Raw genomic sequence first — 25,493 nt, 5'->3', positions numbered from 1 at the left:
GATTGCAAAATCCTGACAGCATGCGATCTGCATGAATATGTGACACCTGTGCGGACACAAAGCAAGATGCGTCAGGGCACCAGGGGTCTACTACAACTGTTAAGTGTCCCTGACAAGCCGTGGCAGTCCGTTTCCATAGACTTTATCACAGGGTTGCCGCCGTCGAGCCTAAGCGCCTATGACTCTATTGGTGAAGTGGTAGACAGGATCTCGAAGCCAATTCATTTCGTTCCGACTCACTCAGCGATACCAGCGGAGAAATTTGCAAAATTATTTCTCCGTAGAATGTGGTACTTGCACTGGTTCGCGAAGTCGATGCGTCCGAAGTTCATAAGCGGTTTCTGGGGGTCGTTGGGTGCGCAAGTAGGGACCAGGAGGCTGCACTGCACCGCCACGCGTCCTCAAACGGACGGAAACACAGAGAGAACCATCCGGACTTTGACTCGAATACTACGGGATATGTCCGAGACAATGTGTCAGACTGGACAGCCTATTTGCCGTTGGCTGGGTTTGCATATAATAATGCCATTCATGAGTCTACCCGCTCGAGTCCGTTCGCGTTAGTCCTCTCGGAGCCCCCGGAGGACTTCCCGGAACTGCCTCAACGCGGCCGAAACAGCCACGCTGACATTTTGGACGAAGCGGAAGTACGACTGGCATCAGCCAAAGCTAACTTGCAGAAAGCGTAGACGGCTTAGACGCGGAACTACGATTGGAAGCATAGAGTGAAGTCTTTCAAGCCGGCGACCTCGTTTTCGTGTCCGCTCGTCTGCTACGGTCGCATGGCGTAGGGGAGCGGAAACTTGGTGCCCGCTGGGTGGGACCTTTCACCATACTACAACGTGTTAGTGATCTCGCATATGTCGTGGATTTCCCACCGCCGATGGATCGCACCTATGGTAAATATTGCGTCCTTAAGGAAGTGCAAGGTGTCACCTTGGTTCCCCGAGATTTGCGCGACAGCGCGTGATCGCTGACGAACTAAAGTCGGTCAAGACTTCTCCGCGCCCGTGATCGCTGTCGGCGGTCGGACAAGCCGGAAGTTTTTCCGTACGCGATCGAGGCAATCTTATTGTCGCGCCAACGCAGGAAGAGTGACGGAACGACAGAAGCCCAGTATCTGGTGAAGTGGCAAGATCCTGAACTCAGGGAAGACGTGGGAAAATTACGGAAAAATTGCTGATATTGGTACGCTAGAGGGCGTCAAGTTGCTGCACAGAGTTTGTACTGGCGAGGACGCAGCAGCTTACGCGGCGAGGTAGTATAACGCGTGAGGCGCCCTTCGCCCGGTGTGTCGTGCCACCCTACGAAACGGTGGTTGCGTGCCGCTGAGGGCTCTGGCGTAGTGAGTTCTGCACTGCTCTGGGTTTCTTTCGTGTGCTGTGCTGTGCGTGGATCGCCGGGCAGAAGGCTCCAGTGCGTCTCCTGTATTGTCGGGCGTGTGACTCGTTGGCACCCAACGAACAGAGATAAACTTTCGCAATTTGTGTCTCGGCCGTTATTGTCATCCGGAGCGAGGGCGGAGCCCCCATCGTCCCAGGAACTGATTTTATTACAGGAATAATCACTATTTTTCTGCTGTTTGTGGTGTGCGGGGGTCATCTGGAGTGAAACGGTAGCCCTTGTCCCACATCCGAGCACTAGCGAGTCGTAGCACGATACTGCCGCCGTCGTGCCGCGTGCTGGCAGCACACATTTGGACAGCATAACCGGTAGGAGTGCATTACGAACTTCGTTGAGAAAGGGCGCATACATGCAGACTGTACCGGTTTCGATGTTACAGCTGGACCGCATGCAGCCAGTTGTGACTGGCGGAATACTTCGCTTCACATGGCTCACGGAGTCGGGGTCCCTGCTTTCTGTCCTTGCTGCCGCCGGAAGTAGTTTTTTACAACCAAGCGCTTCTTGGGGCAGGACGAACAACGGCCCCCTCTGCAAGGCTGGGAGAACAAATGTGGTCACATGCGCAGCTCTTCCGCTTTGCTGTACAGGGGCTCGATGCGAGCCAAGTGATCGATGATGGCCACGTGACGGATGCGGGACAAGTGATCGGTGCGGGCCGTCTTCGTAGAACTGGGGAACTCTTCCGTCACATGAATCGTTAGTCTACAATTGAGTGCCGCCGAACGTCCTGCCGCAGATTGTGCCGATCCATCACGGTAGTCGCACCGTCTGCTGTTCGCTGGTCTGCTGGGAGGATATCAGAACTTCAAACAATGGAGAGGACGAGCAGTATGGGTACTGCATAGACCACGGGCTGAAACACGGATGTGCTGCTGCATCTGCGGGTGTTTCCTGTCACCCTTTCAAGTGTGAATCCCTGCACGTCCTTTCTCTTCACTTATCTGCCCACCACTACGTTGTTGCTCCGCTGTCTCCTCAGGACCCAGGGCGGACTTGTGGTTCTTTTCTCATCCATGCGAACCCTCACCTGGCCAGGCTCCAGTGGCAAACTTCTCTGGCCTTCCTTGTTCCGTCTCCGCTTTTTGACCTGTAGCTCGCTGCACACGCTTGTTCCCCCTGTCTGTTCGCGATTCTCCCCTTCTTCCCCCCATCTTCTCGACGCGGTTCGGCTTACTCCGCCGACAGCCCTACGGTCCGCTCGCACATTGGAGAAAAGCGGGGGGAGCGTCGTTTCTTGACGGGTACTCCCGTCTTGTGTTCAGAGCACGTGCATCGCGCGTTCGCGCCTTTGCAAGTTGATCGAGACAAAGGACAGGGCCTCAGACCGATCTTTCTTGCAGTCTCCTGCACAATGAGTCGCCGTCCTGAATATGAAGCTTCCGCCGACGTTGTGAGTTTCTCTCACCTTTGGCATCTGTCTTCTTGCGCGCCGGCCAGCTCAACACGTCTTACTCGGACGATCTCTTGATTCCGCGTCTCCGTGTGTCCGCCCCGAATAAGCGTACGGATAAGTCATGCAGCATCGTCTTGTCTTCGTCTTTCTTATGCTGGGCAGACGGCTAGGCTCAATAGGCGACATGTCTAGGAGCCGCCGTGTACGTATCTAAAGTGTCAGTAACAAGCTAAGTAATGTACATACTCCCTCTGCATAAGCCGCCATGGAAAGAAAGCCACTATTCTATGAGAGTGCACTTCATCTGTCGTACGTGACACCCGGGATCGATCCAGGTCATACGGGTCGCAGTCCCCCCCCTGACTGTATTTTGTCGTCCGGCTTACAGAAGCTCGTCTTTGGTTTCGTGCAGTTTCGGGCCCTTCCGAGATTCTGCTCAGGCTTCCTTCAGTAGATCCTTAGCTTTTCGCCCTTCCCACCGTGGGACGCCTGGAGTGTCAGAAAATCCAGTCCGCTGCCTGACCTGTCCTTTATCAACAGCAGGACGAGCTTTTTCCTCCGGATTTGACAGCTCTACATTCCGGTGTATAGGCAAACTCGTGCGTGTTCCGGTCTGTATCTGCTTATACATATGATGTCGAGCCACACTGCATATGAGACTGACAGCTTGTCACGTTCCCTCGTCTCTCCTGTATCTTGCTTTAGTTCTATAACGCCGAGGAGGCGCGAAAGTACGCCAGAAACTCCCGCATGCAGACGATCCAGACAAAGTTGACAGATCGTGCACTGGAGCTTCTTTTGCTTCCTCCTGACAGTGCGGTGAGCGATCTCCTCTTTGAGGCCTGCTGATTATCCGGTCTTCTTTGGTGTGCCGCTCAAGCGTACAGACAAGGCATGTCGGCATCTCGACAAACCAAAAACGGCCTGTGGTTGAGTAAAGACCCCGTCCGAGCTTTGAGATTCCTTTCCCACAGGTTACAGGGTGTCTCAGCGGAAGTAGGCATTTTTCTGTCCCTGCGTTTCCACTTTCAGAAGTACCCGTGGAGTGTAGTTGCCTATATTTTTCTTAAGTATTTTTAGCACAGTCATCTAAGATTATGCGTCAAAGAGGGCGTTTATTCGCGGGTTTCAAGGCCACCACTGGCTGTGTCTCTTGCATTCGCTTCGTTGGGACATCGTGTGCACGGCCGGCTTCTGTTTCTTTTCTCAATGACTGCTACTTTTTCTGTTGCACACCGGCCTGAAAGGTCTGCTTGTCTCCGCCCGTTTTTGTGCGCATACGTGTGTAATCTTCTGCCGCCTTTCTTTCCAGTACGGACAGTTAATGAGCTTCTGGTGATCTAGCCCCCGCCGAAGACTCGCTACCGATACTCTCGCGGGGCAGTGCTCCAATTCTGCGGTATAGACCCTGCCCAACGGATGTGCATTTCTTCAGGGGAAGGCAGCAGCCCCTGCTCTTCTTCTCGATCTGGGCTTTGGTAGCGGTATAAGTGGGGCGAGGCTGACGGAGCAAGGGCATTTCGTCGTAGGAGTTGACGTCTCCAGATTCATGCTGGGTATGGTGATCTGATGGGTGCTGCATACACGGATACATACTGCTTCAGATGGTCCGTGCGTATATACACGGATTCCTAAACAGGAAGGCATACGAGGGAACGGTGGTTTTCCTGGGTTTGTGTTGACTAGCAGCCTCTTTTTCAGCTAGTGAAGTTGGAATCCTCTATATAAGCCTGGAAGGGTAACGAAGCGGGGCGCGTCGAGTTAGCTACGGCCAACTTTTTCAAAACGGTTCCGTGCACGTGGAGACTGGTCGAGACGAGTTCACCGGCACATACGGGCGGCTGCACACGTGCATGTGATTCTTTCTATTGTGTACGAGAGTACGTGTGTACCTCACGCCCATCAGCCATTGTGCCCCTGAGTGGTTTGTGTTCTCTTTTGTCCCCCCTGGGATCGTATCGCTTCATGCGATTGCACCACATGTATGTGCCTACCAGTAGAGGTGTGGGTCTGCAGGACAAAGACAGCAGTGTTTCGGTCAATACCCTAATGGTCAGTTACGTGTCGCTCCGAGAATTTGCAAGAAGCTCACGTGGCCCCATTCGGGTATTTTTGTTCCGCTGTAAGGGGGTGGCACACTAAGGGTTTCGGAGCCGTGCTCGAGTGGGCATAGACCAGCTGACTTGGATGGAATTTTTAGTAGTCCGGAATCGCCGCCATGAGACTTTGGATATAGTGGTGCATCAGGCGAAAAGCTGCGGCCGCTGTTTCGGCTTTTCCGGGCGTACGAAGTCTTCACAGAGTCAATCTTCTTGCGTTCGTTGCGTCCGTCAGACGAGGCCGTCGAGCAGGGCAACACAGAGTTACGCGCGGACGCCATCCTCGGAGATCTCGGCCAAAGTAGGTTCTCGTTCGGTTTGTCTCGGCACGCGCTTTTGTCAGCCGCTCTTTTTGAGTGTTTGTGACGTAGCTCTTCGGCGCTTTCCCTCTGCCAGTACCAGCTTGGCGTGACATCCTTTGTGTGCTGTCTGTTCTCGTTGCTTGAGCTTTTTATCCTTCTTTTCTCCAACTGTAGGCCTTCTTGATGCTTCGAGAGCCTCACTAGAAGCGGAGTACAGAGCCGCAGCAGATGTAGAGGGAATCCGAAAGAACACCCCCACGGCAGAATAGAATACATATCTGTTTAGATCCTTGGTACCCGCGTGGATCGACTCGTTTTGACCGGACGGGAGTCCGTGCCTTCTTGCGTCTTCCCCTAACCATAAGGCTCTGTTCCCACTTCGTGTATTTGTTTCACTCTAAGCACCGGTCGTTGTATGTGCTTTGATGCTACGCGCATGTGGCTGCTGTAGCGCTTCCTGTGTGTTTCTTTCTCGGAATACTCGAGCCTCACGCATGGAGTGTCTGTAGAACCCCTTCCTCACGGCGGCGGTATCTGTCCATACTCTGCTGCCCTGTTCCCCGTGGCTAGGCCTTCGTTTTCGTGCCGGCGTGTTTGACGGGGCTATCAGCATCTCTGCTCTCCAATGGCTCTGCAACGCCATCAAATCCGATCTCGCGTCCTCTGCCAGCTTTCAACAACGTGCGCCTCACAACTACGACCCCGCTGAGGACGATGAAGGCATGTTGGAGGAAGGCGCTGGATCAGAACAGAAGATGTCTAGAAAGGCGTCTAACTTTTGTCGGCATGGCGGGGACCATCAGGACAAAGAAGCATCAATGGGCGAGAGCGAGCTCGATAGCGAGAGAGCTCCACCGTCATGTCCCTCTCCCTTCTCTCCTGTCTGGTGCGCTGGGAGTGCCTCCCGTGTGTCTGTATATGACGAGAAGGGCAACGCCCCTTATCGCCGGCTGAGGCGTTTTTTCCAGTGGCTTTTTGCCAGCATCAAAACCGGAGGCCGTGCGGTAAGTGCGGCTGGCGGAAACTAGACTTAACGCTATCGCATACGGCGTAGTTGCAACACGTCCGCTCGGGGGTAAGCGTGTGGTTGTTCACAGACGTGGGGGGGAGAGGGGGGGGAAGGCGGATAAGAAAACTTGCCAAGGAACTTGCGAAGCTGCGGCGTTGCACCGATGCATGGACCTCAGGTGCACTGCGTGTGCGCATGAGTGTGTGCGGCCCCACATGGTCAACTTGGACAGTAGGAAATTCATCCATAGTACTCCATTTTTTGTATCGGTGGCTCCCTTATTCTCTGGACAATGCTTTTGGTTTCGCACGATTGAGAGCAGTGACATTTTCCATCTTGAGCGCCTGTCCAGCAGAACAGGTAAAGGAAGGCGCCCGCGGATGGTAGCGCAAGTGCCGGTGAACTCCGTGGTAAGTCATGTAGCGTTGGCGGTGTTCCTGTTGTTCTCCAGTCTTGTCCGCATAGTAGGTGCGTGCCCCTTCTTAGAGCAGGGACAGCAGATGCGCGTACACAGGAGTAGAAACATCATGTGCATCACGAGAGGCGCCTAACCCGCGTAGTAGGAACCAGGGACACTTGCAGCCACGTAAGCTCGTCTGCGGCTACAGCCACATCTTCGCCCCCTTTCCGAATAAAAAGGTAGGACGCGCCCCGTTTTAGACCCTAATCGCACTCTGGTTTTTTTACGCTGCATTCTTGAGGAAACCGGAATGACCAGTTCACCGCGTCTCAGCACCTCAGAAGATGCCAAGAGTCACCGGATTCTCTCTCTTTCTTTAGGTCTTCCAGTTCTATCCCGACTCGCCTCAGCAAGTGGAGATGGTTACAGCGGCTGCCCTGAAGAGTGGTTTCGGAGGGGGAGTTGTCGTTGACTACCCTAATTCCACGAAGGCAAAGAAGTGAGGTCTATAATTGACCGATCCAGTGCTTCAGGGGACTAGTGAACCCACCCGGGGTGTTGTTGTAGACTTCAGAGTGCCGCAGGAGAAAAAATAATGCTGTTGCGCCTTTCCTGCCTGCCGCGAGCAGAAGGACCTCTGAGCGGTTTTCTAGGTCATAGAGTCATACATGTGCGACACTGGACAGGTGTCTCGTGCTCGAGTTTGCCTTCCGTGAGAACCCGCTGTCCAGGTCACCTTTAAGTGCGGCGTGTTCGTTCGCCCCGCTCTTTTCCTTGGACGCGCGGTTCATGAACGGCTAACAGGCCAGAAATCCATTTTGGGCTTGTGCGCAGATGCCCTGCTTTTGGCTCATAGATAAGAAGCCGTCAGGCGAGTCCCCCGGGTTTACGAAAGTGGACCAGAGCAGAAAATCATGAAATCGCTCGCGTCTATTGCGACAGACGGGTCAGGCGTGTAACCTCGAGTGTGTCTGATTAACCAGACGCGATACCGCCTCAAAGTCAACAACCAGAACCGGCTGCTCTCCATCTTCTTCCGCGTCTCTCGGTGCAGTACATGTGTACCTCTCTGCATATTTTATATGTTTTTTTTCTTATCCTGTAGCACGCGGTGTCAGCACAGGTGGCGCCGACCTGGTCAGCATTTGTGGAGCAGTGCCACGTTAGGATGAGTTGTTACGTTCTCTCCTCGGTGGCGTAATTGTGCTCAGGTACTTTCTGGTTCTGTGGGTCGGCTGCCCGCGGGCTCCAGCCTCTCAAGTGCAAGGTCTGCAGAACCTCGCCGTAGAGGCGGGGAACGAGAATCATGTGGAGCTAGCCCGGCGAGAGTACGTTAAGAGGGTTAGAATTCCGTTGCTATTGTAGACACAGGGGTGACCAGTCGTGGGGTCGCTTGGGACCTTCCGGGCTCGCGGCTGTGTGTGGTTTCCACATGCGGATGGTGCGGTTTTGTTTTTGTATACATGAGGTGTTTGTGTCGACTATCTTGCATGCAGGAGCTTCCGAAGAGCCTAATAGGGATGAGATACATTTGGGGGCCTCGGCCTCTCGAGTTTGTCTGACGAGTTTGGACATCTTTCCGAACTGTCGCATGCATGCTGCTTGGACTGTGCAAGTTGTACGACTCACCTTTCAGTGTGGCATCCTGCGGTTAGGAAGGTTACCGAAGTCTCCTGCTCGTTTCGTGACAGACGCTGACGTCTGTACATCCGCTCAGCTTGTTTGTGTGTGCGTCAGCTGCACCTAGTGTCTTCATCTGTGGTCGCCTCCAGCTGTTTTCTGTGCGAATAAGCCGGGAGTGAAAGAGCCAACGCGACATGGTGAATATTTGGTTCCCGTGTGTAAACTTGTCAGTAGACCGACACACGCATATATGGTCTAAGGCGATTGATCTGGTGGAGTTATGAATGCAGTTTCGTGAATATTGCAAGCCACTGAAGGTATAAGGCCCAGGAGGTGGATGTGGGGTGGTGGTTCTGTGAGTCGGAGTTGTTGCATGCGCGGTGGCGTCGCCGGGTTTGTCCGTGGTTGAACATTTTCCCGAGCGGCGTTGTGTCGACCTCGTGCCACATATCTCAAGCGCCCAGCCCTGCAGAGCCCTCCACGTGGCAACCTCGCGGCACAGTCAGGATTGCTCCATGTGGAGAGGGCTTCCATCTGGAAGACACGGAGTTGCAACTAAGCTGTGACCGGCGCCGATGTTATTCTGCTCAGGCGACAGAAAATCGGCAGGCGAGGAGGAAGTGGCAACAAACGGACAGTGAGCAGGCGTGAGTGGATACACAAGAAGAAGGAAAAGCAACGGCTTCAGGTCAGTACACTCTCGGACACCATGTCTCTCTTAGTATCGGGCTCTGGGGTAGCAATGGCTAGGCGATTGAAATGCAGGGAGTTAGGGAAAAAGTTTCCCTAGTTTTTCGTTAGCGCTCTGCGGTCTGTCTGGTAACAGCACGCAACGTGTCTGATGGCAGATGCTTGTACATCTCCCCTTTGTTCAGAAGAAGCTTTCGTCGCTTCAGGAAATTGAGATTTGTCTGGAGTTGTCCGCAAAACCTTTGCGCCGCCTAGGAGTTCGCGGTAGCTGGGGCGTTGAACACTCGAATCCTTTGTTGCTCCGTGCAATTGGCTGCCTCAGGGCAAAGCGGTGCGACACGACAGCAAGTACACGGGCCGGAAGCGTAAGGACAAGTTCTAGGTCACGGAATTTTGAGGACAGTCACCGCACACCCGCATGCTTGCACTATTGAGCGCTGGGCACGGGTGGGCGGCGCGTGTGCGGCGTCGTTCCCGCTCCGGAACCCTCTGCAGCTGGGCGTGCTGCATGCCGAGTGCGGGTCCAGCACTGGAGAGAAAAAGTAACTGTGTAGACAATATGCCATTCGATGGCGCCGTCTCCCGAGTGTACTAGTGGAGTATTCCAACACATATCCAAGTACGGCGATTGAAAAACGAGGCACGCGATGCAGGTGTCAAAATGTAGCAGTTTCATCAGAAGTGGGCGAAATGATTACGCCGAACAGGAAACTCGACGACGAGGAAACTTCCCAGCCAGTATTTGAGAGGTTTCGTTTCGCTCGAGAGTATCCCCTGACCTCTCTGACACCGCTACAGGCTCGTTCAAGCCGAGTCAGAAGACCTGCGTTTCAAGGAGAATGTGCGGCCGACGTGAAGCACGATGGAACTGGAGAAATCGACTGGAGTTTCAGAAACTGTTCGGACCGTTTTAGGCTACGGGCTTCGAAGGCCGGGAAGAGGGGAAGCTCTTCTGTTTCGTCATTGATGTAGAGCTCTCGGCAGGCGTGTGTGGATGGCTACTTACAGCGAAGTCAGTGGTTGAATGCGTGTCCAGGGTGCTCGGGACGCTCTCTCGCCGGACAGGCGTAAACAGGCGCGGCCTGGGAGACCCACTGCTCGTGCGGGAGATCGCTCCCCAGGCATTTGCTTGGCTACGTTGGCAGTACAGGTTCCTGCGGACTCCTGCGCGCTCTGGTGAGCCCCGGGCGTTGTATCGACGGACAGAAGCTGCGCCGATCTACAGAACCAATAGTTTTGCAAACATGCTTTCCTACTGCGGGTGACTAGCTTTGAAGTTCTCTATCCATGTGTAACTTACTACCCGGCGTGTGCCAGGTGGCGGCTTTGTCTTCCTGCAACGTTTACGTTCTCTGGACTCTTAGGTTTACTTGTACGGGAGCCGCCGCATTAAAAATGATGGGGGAAACTCAAAAGGCTCGTTGTGGTCGGCATCAGTTGACCTGCTCTGCGGTTCGCCGGTTGGGACATAGCGGAGTTATATTCACTGCCGTCCGACATTTCACGCTTTGGAATTTTGCTGTTCTCCATGGATTGCATCGTTCAGTTCCTGTCCGTGGAAAAGGGACTGCTTCTGTCTCGCACTGATGAGCGTTGTTCAGATACTCTGGAGAAGGATCCAATCCGAAAAGTTTGGTAATTGTGGACTTCGGCGATGTTGTGACAGCCGGAAGGAGACGGACTGAGTCCGTTCAACTGTCGTCGTCCTCAGAGTCAGGGGAAGCAGAACAGTGTCCGATCCGTACTGCACGTGTACCCTATTCCCGTAGTGACCGTTAGTTGTGAACTCCGCAGGCCTCCAATATAAGTTGTTCCGCTGGGAAGCCGACCACTCGCAGAAAACTGGCTAGGCCTATCTCATTTCCACTGCGTGCAGCCTGAAATGTGTTCTCGGTCTTGTCAGCTCTGTGAGAGAACTGACGGCTCTCAGCGAACCTCGCAACTCTCTGCCCCCTCCTCCCTAAAGCCTAGAGGATTTCTCAAGAGAGTACCGACCCTAGTGCTTCATTCTTGCACCTGCAAAACAACGGCAAATCACATATAGGAGACCGCGAAGAAGCGAAAGAGAGAGGGACTTCAACTGAGGTACGAGCGAATTGTCCCTAAGCAGCCCGCCCGGACTGCAAGGGAGGAAGCACGGAAACTCGCGGATCCAGTGCTACTCGGCGGCAGGTCCCAGTGTTGAGTGAAAAATGTTGTGTGCGTTGCGAAAGACGGCGGATGGTGACTGCAACGAAAGTGGGCTGGTTCGAAACCGAACAGAAGAATGCGACACACTACCCATGTGCTGCCGAACCCTTCAGTGACCGGTGTTGTCGGGAGGGCGCGAGGCCTCGGCGTCCCGTGTACAACAGTATGCCGAGGGTACGTTGTGTATCACTCTGGGCCTCTTGTTGGTCCGGCGTCGTCCGCCCTGCGCCTTCACCACCTTGTACAGCGGAGACGCCGGTGATCCCCTTGCGAGGCGGTTGTCTGATGAATACCCCGGTTGTCTCGAAGGCAGCAAGTTGCGCGTGTTCTCACTCCCCGTTACGATTCAACATTCCTCAACATAGATTGCTTCACTGAAGCCGCCGTGGAAGAGCTCAGGAGGAACCGCAGGGCACTCCGCTTATCCACTACAGCGTGGTAGACTATCTAAGTGCAGGAACGAGTTACTGGTTGAATCCGTCATTATCGGACGGTGCTGGACACCCAGGAACTTCCGAGTGTGTTGTCGAAGTCGCAGCCAGACGCGCCGGTTCAAAACAGAAGCAAATACACTGCACGCAAGCTTCCTGCGACTCTCCTCTGTCCCCCCTGCTCCACACAGCCCCCACTCTTTAGGCAAAGTGCCGCCACCCACCGTCCTGAGACATGAATGGCACTCATGACCTTCTCAGGGGAACCTGTTCTCAGCCCAAGTTCAATACCGTTTTTTCGGTAACAGTTGATATTCGATTCCGGTCCGCTTAAAAACAAGTGACCGCCCGGTCGCCAGAAGGCACCATAGCAACGCAGACAGCTGGTAAGCCCGGCTGTCGGCGCCCAACAGCTAGTATCAATACCCCCTACGGTGAGCCTTCAGCTCTGGACTGACACCGGATGCCTGCAGCTCCCGGGGAGAGTCTGCCATTGTTCCACACCCCTCTCGGTAAGCGGCGGCAGGCTCTCAGGGACCCGACAGAATGCTATACGCGCTCATAGTCCTTCTGGCCGTACCTGCATTTCCGGGTGCGGCTGCGCATTCCAGCGAAATGACCTCGGTTCGAAGAGCAAGGTCCCCGTCTTCAACTAAGCAGGTGTCCAAACTTGCAGCGCGCCACCCCGGGCGTTTTCGCTCAGTACAGCATCGAGTCGGATCTATAAAGCAATAGCGCTTCCCCCGACCGAAGCACGCGTCGCCACCTGTGAGAGGACATGAACAGACCTCGCAGCTGGGCGCAGTGAGTTGCACGCGCACGCTTCCGGGCCGTGTAGTGCAGCGACCTTTTCTGACCGAGCGGAAATTCCGTCAGCCGGCTGACAGCATCCCACGTCCCGTTCACACGCGATGCCCACAACGCATACCGTCTATGATTGTTGCCGACCTTCCGTCTATCTCGAGCGTGATAGACGACTTGAGTGAGCCCCCCCACGGCGCCGCAGAAGAAGAACGGGGGGCTGTGCGAGGCGGGCACCGCGCGCAGCCCCGCGACGTTGCATCGGGGGATGGAGAGGCGCACCAGACCAGCAGGCTGAAAAATGCGGGATCATGCAATGAGTTAAAAAAAAACGACGAGCTATGCTGCTACTGCGGTTAACTTTGCGTCTGCTGCGGGTCGCTCTAACGAGGGTCACGTGTCTCAATTGGACACTGCCACAAAGAGTGCGGGCCTGCCCGCCAGCACACGATCCTGGTGTCGAAGACGGCGCACGGCAGCCCCCGCGTCGCCGCTGACTGCGGCCGCCGCCAGAGGACTGACGTCCCGCTCGTCTCTTTGGGCTCAGTGGGAGCGTCGCCACGGGCTGCGGCCCCATCAGCTGCGGCTGCTTCCCGATTGATGAGGGAATGTAAGATCCCGGTGCAAACACGACTTGTTTAAGCGGTTGTGCGCCGAGAATCTTGTCCTGGGTGGCCGGGATCACTCTCTGCTGTAGGTTGCAGCCAAGGGAGGACACTTCTGCCAAGTCTCGACGCTGCGCTTTTGGCTGCCGCATCGACCAGATGCCATGGTGAAAAGCGCTCATTGTTGAGCTTGACAGTAGAGGAGTGTCGACGTGCCACGTCACAATGGCCCCTTGCATACGTTATGTTTCTCATCTCAGAGCCGCGCCTGGACTGTCTTTATCGGCGAGCCGAAATCCTGTATCACGCTGCACCTTAATTGTTCGGCTGGGCTGATATGCGCCGTTTCCTCGCATTCCGACGGGTCGATCTCTGCCGTCCTCCCGGGTGTGGTACACTACATGCTTTTCCTCCGCGCCGCCCACAATTCAACGCTTTCTGGTCGGCACTGCCCCTGCTCTCTTTCCCAGTCATTGCCTATATCTGACTTTTTTATGGTGGAGATTATCTAGTTATTTCGAAGTGGTTTGCGGGGTCTTGTTCTGTCCCCGTCTTGTAGGGTGGGAACGGTGCCTACGAGGCATAGTGGCGTCTGTTCTGGAGTGCAAAGCAACTTGCGTCTGTTGAAGACGGCAGAAGCTCTGTCGTGTTGGATTTGCTGTATTCCAACGTGTCTCCGCTCCATAATCGTGCGGAGAAGGGTCCTGCCGTGCGTACCGCTTCCCGGCTTAGGCGTGTCTCGGAGTGAGTGTATCACAAACGACCGGCAACTTCTATATTTGATGTTTCGTGGGTCAGGAGCCATGAGTGCTACAAGCCTTGACGTCTCGTCCCACGCTGGACGAGAGGGGAAAAAGGTCAACTTCATCCAGGCTCCCATGTGCGGGACCGGAGGTCCCGGTGCCACAGTTTTTCCTGCGTCGACTGTTGCCTCTTCTGCGCTTTCCTCGTCGGGGCCTTCCTCCTTGGCGTCGTGCCTGCCGTCTAGTAGTCAGGAAGTTTCACGTAAAACATGTGGGGGCCAGGCTTCGAAGGTAGAGGAGGGATGCTCGTCCTTCCTTCAGGCGGTGGATGGGGAGATTCCGAGACCGACGTCTGCGCCACCCCACCTGGAGAAATTTTCAGCGTCCACTCTTTTCGCCTTCCCTCCCAGCGGCTCAACAGTTAATCGCCTCATAGACATCAGATGTGATGAGCTCTATCAGGAATTTTACAGGTACAAATGCTTTGCTCGTGCGAGAGCTCTTGCGCTTGGTGATTCATCTGCCCTTGTGCACTTGTCTACTGTTATGGCCTTATTTTTACCTACATGGAGCCTGGGTATGCGTGACAGAGTACTGTCGTGTGTAGTGCAGATCTGTTGTGCTAGTCAGAGAAAGCAGTTAGTTTTGACAGAGAAAGAACTCAGCTGCGGGGATCTGTGCATGTATTTCATGCTATCTTTGTAACCCTCTGCGGCCGCCCAGTGGGGAGTGTTTGTCTTTGAGGTCCTTGACAGTCTTGGCGAACTCCGGTATCAGCGACAATTGGGTTATACTGATGGATGTCTCCATGCATTCTGCACTGTCTCTTTTGTTGTTAATTCTCCACTGTCCTCTCTGTTGCTAGTTGTTAGACATCTGTGTCCCTTCTGTTGTTAATTCTCCACTGTCCTTTATGTTGGTACTTGTTAGACATCTTTCGCAAACAAATCCGAACCTCCCGAAACCCCTTGAAGAGGATCACTCTTTTCTGGATCTCGCTTCTCAAAAGAAAGGGCGTTGCCGGAGCTCTCGCGGTCGCTACACCGAGCACGCTCGGAACGGAGCAACTGAAGGACCATTGTCGTGTTGCCCGGCTCTCACTTCTTCATTTTCTTCTACTTCACACACTAGTGGGGTGACGGAAGACGAAGAAGGCACCACTACGGCCTCTACTCGGCGTCTTTCTACGGCTGCTGCAGTCAATGCCGCCGCGGCGTTGGCTTTTGTCGATGAGTTACAACATCGTCATGAGGGCTGTGGCCTCATGTATTCCAATCGGTCGGCGCTGAGCCTTGGAATGGCGTCATCGTCCTGTAGAAATGACAGTCGCACAGGGGTCTCACCCCAGGCTGCAGTGGCAGGCGGAGGAGGACAAGTCATATCGGCCGGGCGGTTTACGGCCGCACCCCCTGCCTCCAGTGGCGATACCGGCTACTACAGGGGTCCTGGAAGAGCAGGAAGTGACGGCAGGAACTCTTTGCCTGCTGTTGTGGCGTCCACTCCTGGAGGGGCTCCTGGATATCGTGGTCAAATGGGGATCGAAGAGGCGGGACCGAGCTTGTCGGCTGCTGCTGCAGCTGCCTTGTTACAAGACGCGCATGCAGCGTGGAAAGAAAGCGGGGGGAGCGCGGCACTTCTACCCGTAGTCCAGAAGTGTAAGGCAGGCTGGCGCCCAGCGCGCGTACCTGGAGGACTGTCTTACTCCATTGTTTCGGGGTGTAGTGTGGACATAGGTGTCGTTGTTTGGATGGGGTGTGTCTGTTCGGCTAGATGCCGTTCCTGGTGCTACCTTCACTTGCTTTCTGCGCCCTGTGGTTTCAGGAGCCCTGAGAAAATCTCCGAGACTAGGGACTGTCCTAGCGATCCGGTAAATCTGTGGCGTTGTACTTTTAACACTTAGGGGATGTGTTTCGTCACAACAGTTGCAAGACTCGTCTCTCGTGGTTATGCCTGCTATGCTGAAGGCTGTTGTGGACCTTTTGTTGGCTGCTTGTGTGTAATATCAGGGAAAGAGGCAATTTTGAGCCGGTGCCCAGATGCTAATCACCTGCAGACATCGGCCAACAACGGCGTACCATTCAGCACAGAATCGGGTGCCTCCCAGGGCTCTATTGGTAGGCTGGGTGGCCATGATGCTCGCTGCTGCACGGCCTCGAACAGCGACTTTTTTCGCGAGGGGCACGAGACACCTGCGTCGGGCCAGGGATCAGTTGTGCTTGTGTTGCCAGTCCGTAATGATGTGCCTCTGCACGGCGTATCCGTGTCAAATACGAGTAATGAGAACACAGTCGAGAATCGGAGCCGAAGCACCAGCCAGCCGTCCTCGGAGCGGCACGCAGGTACAAATGCAGTTGTAGTCGGGCCTTCATCGTCCGGGACGGGAGGCACGTTGATGGCCCGTGGTATAGCCGGACAGTCCGGGATAAATCAGACGTCTCCCCGTGGTTTGGTGGAAACCCGGCAGACAGACTCAGCAGCAGTCAGTGGTGTCTCTACGTGTGAACCGGAAAGCCAGTCCGACCCCTTGCGTGTAGCTCTTTCCGCTGCTAGTCCTCAAGAGCATCACCTCCTTCAAGCGTTTGCTGCGCTTGGTGTCACCCAACAACCAACTAGTCCCGGTACATCGGGAGGCACGGCGCATCGCCCTGATGCGGGTGCTGGGCTTTTGGCTCTTACGAAATCGACGCTTCTTGATGAAGCGGCGTCGGCACCGCACCAGTCGACGTTGCAGGCAAATACCACCCCAAGTGGAGGTGACACGACGCCGGTTCTTGGCTTTCATCCTGCCCTATCTTTAAGTGGAGCTTTGGGGACGACGCCTGCGGAGGCGGCAGCATTGCTGTCTGCAGTGGCAGGGGCGTCTGCCGTAGTGGCACCGAGTTCCGGGATGGTCTCCCAGGGATCGGCAGGCTTGGGGCTTCATCTCGCCAACAACAATGGTGGTCTTGCTGGTGGTGGTCACCCCCACCGTCATGAGCCGGGTGGGGGAAGCACCTCTAATAGTACACAGGCTCTCGGAACTTTCGCGGCTCTAGGACAGGCGTTCCAGAGGGATGTGGTGGTCGGAGCGGACGACAGGGGGTCTGCGGCTGCCGATGTTCCTTCAGCGGCGGAGGTAGTCGGCAACGCGCAACTCCTATCATCAGTTCTTTACCCTCTGCTGAATGCCGGCCTAGCGCCGGTGGCGCTAACTCCGGGGCCGCCGTCCTCGACACTGGGTATGGTTTTGGGCTCCCCGGAGAGGGATCCCAGGGCGAGTGTGCCGTGCATGATAGACTCGGCGGCGTTGCTCCCCGGCCATCCAGGGGTCTACCAGGCGGGAAGGTGAGGCTGGGGCTGGAGATATAGACGAGTGCAGTTTCAGAGGCCTCGTAAACGTGCGGACACGCTTTTCTGAATGTGGTTGGGAGGTGCGGAATCCGAGTTCCGTTGCAGACTTTCGGAGACGCAGCGTTTCCAACTGAGTGAGATCTTTTTCGATTGAGGCATGCTGTTTCGACAACTGTCCTTCCGACGGTACTGAGACACGAACGTGCTGCTGGCGACGGGGTGTGAAGACACCTGAAGAAGCTCTGACCACACAGTACCTATGGTCGGCGACACTATGGTTTGCGGACCTGTGTGCTTTAACCCACGTTGAGTTACAGTCGACGAACGGCATATCTGCTTAGGCACGACTAGGTAGTTTGTTGGTCTCTTACGAGGGCGCGTGCTATCCAGGGGCGCCTGTGGAGGTGTGTGCGTGACGCGTGGAGTACAACACCATCCGACACTCTTGTGAAGCACGTGTGTAGGTCTCAGTGTATGGGGGCATGAGTGAGCAACGATCAGGACTGGGCTCTAAACATACACGAGAGCACTGTGGGTGAGGAGCTGTCGGGCTAAACTTCAGGTTCTTTCGGGAGAGGACTACTCTTTCTTCAGCCTGCTGCGTCTTTCAGAGCCGCCTCAGCCGGGCTCGTAGAATGCTTTTTCTGATATGCCCCCCGTCGTAAACCTGTCCGGCGGCGCGTTGGCTTCTGTCAAACATGCGTATGGTACTTCGGCAGCGCCATTTTCCGGTCTTGTGTTTGTGTTTGCGTGCAGTTTGCCCCGTCCGCAGTCTTTAGGAGTGAACGGACAGGCGTTTCCTTCATCTGCTGCGGCTCTCTTTGCTAGTGCTGCAAAGCTTTCCGGAACGGCTCCTCCACCTGGCATACCATCCGCGGCACATCATCTGATGTTCTCACGGGGGGGCGGGGATCTGGACTTACACGGCGATATGATCCAGCAGGAAAGTGCGGCTGCTCATGCGGCCACGCCTGGGACCGGAGGAGCAGCAGGGATGCAGACATGGGTGGGGCTAGAGGGTGCCTCCAGGGGACACCAGCCAATGTTTTTGGGAGGCCCGGCAGGGTTGGATGCAGTGGGACTAGAGGGTGAGCCGATGTGGTTTGCGTTGTCGAGCGGCTAGTCCGGAGAATGTTTGTCCACAGTAAGGCATTTAGAGACAGCGGGGTAATTGTTAGCAGTCCTGACCTCTCATACATACCTCCACGTGTCCTTCGTTGCAGCCCGGCATCAGGCAAGCGAGATCAACCATTCAATGTGACATCTGTTTTTGAGTCCTGGCAGGGTGCGTTTGTTTTTTGTTGGAGTGGGAGCTTTTCCGCGCTGGATGGTCTTGCGTTCTGCTGCTTTGTAGGCACTTACTTGAGGTCACATGCAGCGCAGCTAGGTGTCATCCTGCCTCATTCGGCGGCAGATAGCAGCACCGAGCCGTCTGGAAGCGGCAGTTCCCAACCCGGGTCGCAGAATGCTGATGTGATTACGGCTTTGAATAGCGGCCCCGCAAAAGGGCGCTCCGGACGCTGGATAGATCGCGGGAAGAAGCTCCACCAGACAGCGGGGCACCGCGAGTCCAAATCAGCGACCCGTCTTGGCACATCCACAGCTTCTGGAGGAGGCCGCAAGCGGGAGGCGCAGGGCTTGGGGCGTCTTGGTGGAGACAGCGGTGGTGGAATGCTAGGGGGCGCACTGAGTCTAGCAGCAGCCGAGGATCTTGTCTTCGGCAACAGGTATCGGGGGAAGATTGACGTGATCGCCCGAGACCAGATTGGGTGTCGCATGTTACAGCGCAAGTTATCCGAGGGTGACGCGGACGAAGCCCGCGAGATATGTGCCGAGGTGCTGGAGCATGCGGTGTCTTTGCTAGTTGACCCCTTCGGTAACTACCTAGTTCAGAAAGTGATCGAGGAATGCGAAGAACCGCAGCTTTTGCAGCTGGTCCGCAAAATTCGGCCCCGAATAACTGACGTATGCCTCAGTCCGCACGGAACTCGGGCCGTGCAGAAGCTCATCGAAGTCAGCGCGTCGCTGGTGAGTGGTGGGACGGCGTGCTGTGTCGCGTGCGGTCTGTGTTCTGCGAGTGTCACAGGCCACCTGTTAAATACTTTGTCGCTGTCACGATGGTGTGGCCACTTGGTTGTGCTTCACTTCGCAATGAGTGAGCTGCAGTGCCGTGCTACCAAGGTTTTTCTCACTGGTTTGACCTTGGAGTGGCTGCGCAACCGTTACCTTTTGCGCGGTTGCTTCAGTGGTCAACTCGCTTAAGAAGAAACGCCGTTCACACGGTGTTGTGGTTCACTTACACCGCTATGGCACTGGGGGCACAGATTGTCTCAGGTTCCCGTGTCCGGTCGTGCACTGCCTGGCCCGCATTCGATACCTGCCTATTCTGTGGATTGCCGTTTTGGTTCACAGCCTGTGACCAGTCAGGTGTCGGCCGAGCTCCTGGCAGCGCTTAAAATTTCCATCGTGCTGCTGGCGAAGGACGTCAACGCAAACCACGTCGTGCAGAAACTGCTCGTGTCTTTCCCTCCATCGAGGTGCGACTTCATTTTCTCCCAGGTGAAGCAGCAGTGCGTCGAGATCTGCAAGGAGCGTCATGGGTGCTGTGTAATGCAGCGCTGCATTGACGCCGCTCCTCCACAAGCGAAAGTAAGGCCCGCTTTTTTTGCGAGAGGCTGCATCGCGTTGGCTATTTTACTCCCTGTTTTTTTTCTTCGCGTGATTTGAATGACGCTTGTCTGCCATTTAACGGCTTCTTGCTGTCTCAAGATTTCTCTCAGATGGCGGAGAGACTCACGCACCTTCCCCGTCTCGGTTTTTCGGACTGTTCAGCACGCAGAGGCCAGCTTGTTCACGAATGCTGCTCCCGGGTTCTGGTGCAGTCTGGGTTGCAAGATGTGATGTGCTGCCTTGTCGTAGTCTTCGGTGTGTTCTCTTGTTTATAAAAATTAAGAGGACGTCTGCGGAACGTCGAGCCAAGAGTGACTCGTGGTAGTGGTACGTGGCGTTTGCCTTGTTTTCGTGTCAGTTTTGTGAGTGTATCATCAGCGGGGGGCTTGTAGTGCCAACGGTATCGTCTTCGCTCTTCTGCGCGCTTGTTAGTCTCCCGGCCGATCGGACTTCACGTAGCTGCGAAGAGCGGACAATATTGAGATTGTGGGAGTTCACTGTGGTTCATGCTACGGGTGGCGTAGGTGAGACCAGGGGCGGGCAGGTCGCCCGTGCTGTGTCCGCAGCTTTAAGGGTTGCATGTGCAGGTCCAGTTCCGTCTCGTATAAGAGCTCACAAGCAACGCCTGTCGACCGCTGTGTGTGTGGTCCTGTCCTTGTGTTCGTGGTTTTCCTTACTCTAGAGCGAAATATTATTAGAGATCACAGCGAATGCACTGGAGCTGATACAGGATGCCTTCGGCAACTACGTGGTGCAGTATGTGCTGGATCTTCAACAAGAGGTTAGTTCCCTGCCCTGTGAGCAACCGCTGTCTGGAGACCGAGCGACTAGGACGGCGTCTGGTAAAGCAGCTTTTTTCTCAGCTCAATTCAGTGTGCAGGGATGCCTGTAGTATACGGGTATGTACGTTTGACCCTTCGAGTGCGTAGCTCGACGAGTGTGGTAGTCAGTGTGCATGCTTCTCTTTCACCATTTTAGTTGACTCATTCGGAGCTCGCGGAAGGCGCGTGCATTCACCCTAGTCGTGAAGGTGCCCGATACGTCTTCTTTCTTTGTGAGAAGCGTTGGTCGAGTCATTGGAGCCGGCAGTCAGCCATGCCGGTGGACTGAACTACACGCAGCTGCTGACCCTGTAGCTGTGGTGGGCGCTTCCTGCACATGGGCGTGAAGCAGCAAGGAGGTGCGGCGAACCTGTGTTCACAGCCTTTGTTGGTTGTGTATCGCGCACCCAGTCACAGCTGAGCCTAGTCGCCCTGACGGAGGCCTTTTCTCATTGACGAAACGTATCTACTTCGGAGTAAAATGGTTTGTTTACCATGCGTGCTGGGTGGTCGCTCAATTTCTCAGGCATTGAACAGCGCCGTGGCGCGGAAGTTGCAGGGACACATACGCGAACTTTCAGTGCAGAAGTTCGCCTCGAATGTCGTCGAGAAGGTAGGTAGCGGTTTGAGAGAACTGATTTGAGTTCGTGACATGAACATTCGGCGTTCGCACTCGAGGTGTTACTTCTCTTCGAGGTGCCCAATTTTTTTGCTACACTGGTGATGTGTAAGTTTCGGACGCTGTTTGCGTTCTTGGAAAACCACTCCAACTGTTTCTGTGTGGAGTTTAGTCCTGACTGACGGATCGGCTGTGGTCTGCCGGTTCCGTCTGCCTGATACGCCTCCTCGGGGAGAAGTGGTAGACTGGGTAGCGCGGCGTGGGAGGCGTGGTGAACTGCGCAGCTTTGGAGGTCGTTGTGGCCTGACTGGTCTTGCGCGTGCGTGGGATGTTTTCTATTCAGTTTCTCATTCTCGGCAGTGCGGAACAGCGTAACGCTATTGTACAGGAGCTTTTATCCGATTGCGAAGGACTTAGGGCCATGCTTCTTGACTCGTATGCAAATTACGGTAAGTGTAGAGCGCTGCTCTCGGAAGCCGTGTCGGGTAGATTGCAGCGCTCGCTGGACAACTCTTTGGCTCCATTGAGCTGTAGCGTATCGGGTAGTTTTAGCGTGTAAATATCGGGATTATTTTGAATGTGGTTCCTATGCACTTCGTGTCTGCTGCCGACTGAGCCGTGTTTTTGGGCGTCCGGGTGACGGTTGAACTGGTTTGCCAGCTATTGAGTTCACGGTGGCAGTCTGGTGAGGCATCGCCGTCCGTGGAGCTTAGTTGGGCTTCTCTAGGTTGTATACTGTTTCAGAGTCCTGTTGTGGGGTCCGGCCGGCATAATATGTCAGTGGTCTGGTAGCTACCGTAACTGCTCCCGCGGCGTGCATGCGTTGCTGAGAGGTATGTGGCGTGGGTAGGGGAAGCATTCCGAGAGCCGAAGTGATGTTTCCTGTATTGTCCTTGTGGTTGGTTTTCGCTTCGCAGTCGTTCAGCGCGCACTGACGGTGGCTTCACCTCCGCTGCAACAGCAACTGTTGCATGCGATCCAGCCGTGTCTCCCTCAGCTACGACAGACCCAACAGGGTAACCGTGTTGCTCATAAACTGATGAAGAAGTTCCCGAGCTTGGTGGCGTCGTTGGCGTCATCTGGGGGGGCGTCTGAGGGTTTCACGAAGGAGGAAGAGAAGAAGGCGAAGTCTTCGAACCGTGCAAACACTAAAGCAGCAATGGGGAGTAGCAGGGGGAGCGCTTTGAAAGGTGAAGGAGGGCGGAACAGTCTGCGTCAAAGAAAAGCTGAGAAGGCGGATGAGGAGGAGCGGCAACAGTCGTCGGTGTCGAGGACGAGCCGAGCACGGCGGAAACCTTGATATGGCTCTCATCTGTGAATATTCCGTTTGACGAGGTGGTTGAGCGTGGATGGGACTCGTGACTGTTGTTGGTGTCCAACCTGATCGGCTTTGTCTCGGCACTCCTCGGGCGTTTGGACAACCGCGTCTTGCGGCCAGCCATGTGTTTGTCTCTTCGTTCTATGGGCCTGGAATGCCGTGTGTTGGGGCCTTCAGCACTCGAGTGTTTGGAAGTTGCAGGGGAGCAGATGGATCAGACCCCTGGTTATAATGCGTCGTATATGCGGTGCGTCTAGCAGCACAAGCCTCAGGCAGCGAGAGTGGCCCAAGTTGGGGCTCAGTTTGCGTTGTGGAGGCGCGCCAGTTTGTGTTCTCTAAGAATGGTGGCGGTGCTGGGAGTCTGTCATCCTTCGGAGTTTACCCGTGTCTCGTGTTTTTCCGCCGGTATGTGGAGCCCTTAAGGTGGCTCTAACTTCAAGCGGGCTTGTTTGTTGAGGCGGACGTTTCGTGTTGTCCGCTGTCTACAGGAACGTCTGTTTCAGGGAGCCGGGCAGCCGGTGCTTTTTCTGGTGGTGGATGTCGCGGAGCTTCCGCTTCCCCGAGCTGGGTCTGCGGTGTTTTCGGAGGTGGTTAGAAGGGATCGGGTCTCCAGACGATGCGCGACTGTGACATACAATGAGTGATGAGCATCTATGTCTTCTGCGTTATTTGTGCAAGTGAACCCAGTGTCCTTTTTTTTCTTGCACGGAAGCCCGTGTGGATTGTGGGGTTTTATTCTTGCTTGGTGGCGGACGTTTGCGTTCTGCTTCACCTGGTCCGGTTCATGCCAGACAGTGAACCACTCCGTAGCGCGCAGGCCACCCGTTTGTGGCTTGCTTACCGACATCTGCGGTTCCCGGACAATCCTGTGTGTCTTGCAGCCGTAGGAAGTAACTGTGAGTCAATTTGTTTTGGTGGACCAGACGGCCATGGTGGGCACGCCAGTGCCCTGGCCAGAAGTGTGTGACGCGCGTTTTCCTCAACTTGTGTGGCTTTTTCTTGCCAACGTTTTTTTGGTAGGCACACCTGTAGTCGAAATTGCATACGTCGTGAGTGGTACGCCAAGAGCGCGCTGCCACGTCGCCACTTTAGATAGATGGGTAGTTCGGGCGGAGCGCGCCGCCGGCAGTGCGCCTTGGATCGATGCGAGTCGCGGTGTGGTGGTTCCGAGGTGCATGTCCATAGCAGTTGACCCGACCCTGTGAATGTAGATAAACTCCTGTTTCGGGTGTGTGCTTGTTTTCGTTTCCGTGGGCACAGTCTTGTTTGTTTCCGGTGCCCTCCTTGTGCACACGGCATGTTGGTCAAAAACGGTGTCTCCAGTCCTACTGTACAGCACGGCTTGTGTTGGCTGTGGTTCTGGAGTGTTTGTATTGACATTTGTTCGGCTATAACTGTGGCCGAGACTCTACTACAATTGTATGCATGCAAGTCGAAGATTAGATAGACATCAAAGCACAACATGAGTACTGGTTTTCGGCAGCGCTGGCTCAAAGGCGGGTCACTGATAGTTTGTCGCGGGGTGTGCATACAGCATCTGTTTTCCTCGCTTCTCTGTGCGGACCGTATGGAGATTCCCTGCCCGTACTCCGAAGCAGGGGTCCAGGAAGAGTTCAGTCTCGCTCGTGGTCGTGTGGCTGGGTCTGTGTGTGCCGGCGCGCTGTGATCGAGCCCGAAATTCTTTCGTGCGAAGCTCCTAGTGCCGGGATCGTGCGGTTCACGGGGATCGGCCCGTCAAGCGGATGGTTGTATCTAGTCAAGCTGTAGTAGCATCAGCAAAACTGAGATATTTGTTTGGATTGAGGTGGATCTTAAATCAGGACTGACCGGAGGCGAAGCGCATCGAAGTGGTTTAAGTGCTTGCTGTGCGCACCGCTGCGCTGGGCTGCACAGTGTATGTCTGTTGAGTTCTGTTGCAGTGCGCCATAGACCGTGTTGCGGCCTGTAACACAAAACTGTATTCCGCTTGGCAGCAGGTTCTGATCTTGTAACTACGTAGCCTCCTAGGAAAGAGGGTGTCTGGCACCAGCTCAAAGAAGCAGGGGGACCGCGCGTCCCCTCTTTTTCTGGTTGCGGCGGCGCGCGACCAGCAGTCGCCAGACGTGAGTCTGGCTCTTTCCTGACACTGCGGTCGACCACAGCGTGGATCGGCGGACAAAGCCCAAGTGTTTTCACGGCAGAGATGCTTATTCCCGTGTTGCATGGCATTCTTTTTGGAGTGTCGGCGGTTATCTGTTTGTGTTTATCAGAGAATATCCCTCGGTGTTTAGGGCCATTGCCTGATGATGAATCACTGCTCGGACGCGTCGTACGCTAGTCGTGTGTGGGAAAAGGGCACGGTGACGTCTTCTTTTCGGGAGGCTTGGCCTGGCTCGTGTTTCTCATTTTGCGGTGTATGGTGGCCGCTGTGCGTCCTTGTTTCCTTTAGGCACACCTGCCTGAGGAGTTCGGAGCCACATTTGATTTCCACGCTGTCAGTCCTTAGCTGAAGTAGAGCCACGCCTAGTAAGACATTGCGGCCCACACACGTTCGTGGTCTAGTAACGCCTGTCGGAAACTTCGAAATTGTGATGGCGGGACGCAGACACCCACATATGCGTGTGGCGGCAACATGCAGTGCGTGGGCTACTCATGAGCCACTGGAACAGACGTGGGAGAAGCGGCACACAAATTAGCTCGACATTCTCTGCGTGAGTATTCAAGCGGGGGCAGCCCGTTCATTTCGCGAAGCAGGAAGGCTACTGATGCTACCGTGGTCGGTGAGCTGTTTGGGATTTACGGGCGATCCAGTCGTGTGGCTCATCTCTGCGGGCAGGAAGTACAAGATCTTAGCGGCATGTTTTCTGTAACAGATTGACGGCTGGTTGCAGTACGAGCATCCGGTGGACCACGCGCATAGCACTTTCAGCTTCGGTACGTCGGTAGTGTCCATTCGAGCGCTGGTAGCATTCACACAGATTGCTTGAATTCAACACGTCAAGACACGCCGTCCATTCCCATATGTCAGCGTATACAACTTGAGTACTATGGCTAACACTCACACCT

At 55.0% G+C, this 25,493-nt stretch overlaps 3 protein-coding genes across 3 annotated transcripts in view; all 3 read left to right on the top strand.

The window, feature by feature from the left end:
* Positions 1–535: 535 nt before the first annotated feature.
* Positions 536–1,009, top strand: CSUI_007280 (uncharacterized protein). The gene has a single exon (XM_068067428.1). It carries the CDS (start codon positions 861–863, stop codon positions 975–977), a length of 117 nt encoding a protein of 38 aa, XP_067920598.1. The 5' UTR covers positions 536–860; the 3' UTR covers positions 978–1,009.
* A 265-nt stretch (positions 1,010–1,274) lies between these two features.
* CSUI_007279 (methyltransferase) lies at positions 1,275–11,186 on the top strand. Its single transcript, XM_068067427.1, has 8 exons — positions 1,275–4,353; positions 5,132–5,197; positions 5,769–6,202; positions 6,988–7,106; positions 7,819–7,935; positions 8,822–8,918; positions 9,243–10,096; positions 10,797–11,186. Exons 1-7 carry the CDS (start codon positions 4,347–4,349, stop codon positions 9,300–9,302), a joined length of 900 nt encoding a protein of 299 aa, XP_067920597.1. The 5' UTR covers positions 1,275–4,346; the 3' UTR covers positions 9,303–10,096; positions 10,797–11,186.
* An 856-nt stretch (positions 11,187–12,042) lies between these two features.
* The window catches only part of CSUI_007278 (pumilio-family rna binding repeat-containing protein), a 14,280-nt gene continuing 829 nt past the window's right edge, over positions 12,043–25,493 (top strand). Inside the window, exons 1-10 of the mRNA XM_068067426.1 lie at positions 12,043–14,163; positions 14,621–15,345; positions 15,697–17,014; positions 17,777–18,108; positions 18,375–19,048; positions 19,433–19,669; positions 20,373–20,471; positions 21,038–21,124; positions 21,474–21,579; positions 22,048–25,361. Of these exons, the coding sequence (XP_067920596.1) occupies positions 13,730–14,163; positions 14,621–15,345; positions 15,697–17,014; positions 17,777–18,108; positions 18,375–19,048; positions 19,433–19,669; positions 20,373–20,471; positions 21,038–21,124; positions 21,474–21,579; positions 22,048–22,430 (4,395 nt within the window). The 5' untranslated portion in view covers positions 12,043–13,729 and the 3' untranslated portion in view covers positions 22,431–25,361. The remainder of the gene's footprint in view (positions 14,164–14,620; positions 15,346–15,696; positions 17,015–17,776; positions 18,109–18,374; positions 19,049–19,432; positions 19,670–20,372; positions 20,472–21,037; positions 21,125–21,473; positions 21,580–22,047; positions 25,362–25,493) is intronic.

Source organism: Cystoisospora suis (assembly GCF_002600585.1).
Source record: "Cystoisospora suis strain Wien I chromosome Unknown contig_3812, whole genome shotgun sequence".
NCBI classification, from domain to species: Eukaryota; Apicomplexa; class Conoidasida; order Eucoccidiorida; family Sarcocystidae; genus Cystoisospora; species Cystoisospora suis.
This window is presented reverse-complemented; position numbering and strand designations above follow the sequence as displayed.

Excerpts from the sequence above, each read along its gene's own strand:
- CSUI_007279 (XM_068067427.1), top strand. Across the intron at positions 5,198-5,768 it reads CCTCGGAGATCTCGGCCAAA|GCCTTCGTTTTCGTGCCGGC; the intron begins GTAGGTTCTCGT and ends CCCCGTGGCTAG. Across the intron at positions 7,107-7,818 it reads AATTCCACGAAGGCAAAGAA|GTACTTTCTGGTTCTGTGGG; the intron begins GTGAGGTCTATA and ends AATTGTGCTCAG.
- CSUI_007280 (XM_068067428.1), top strand. The coding sequence starts at position 861 with ATGTCGTGGATTTCCCACCGCCGATGGATCGCACCTATGGTAAATATT.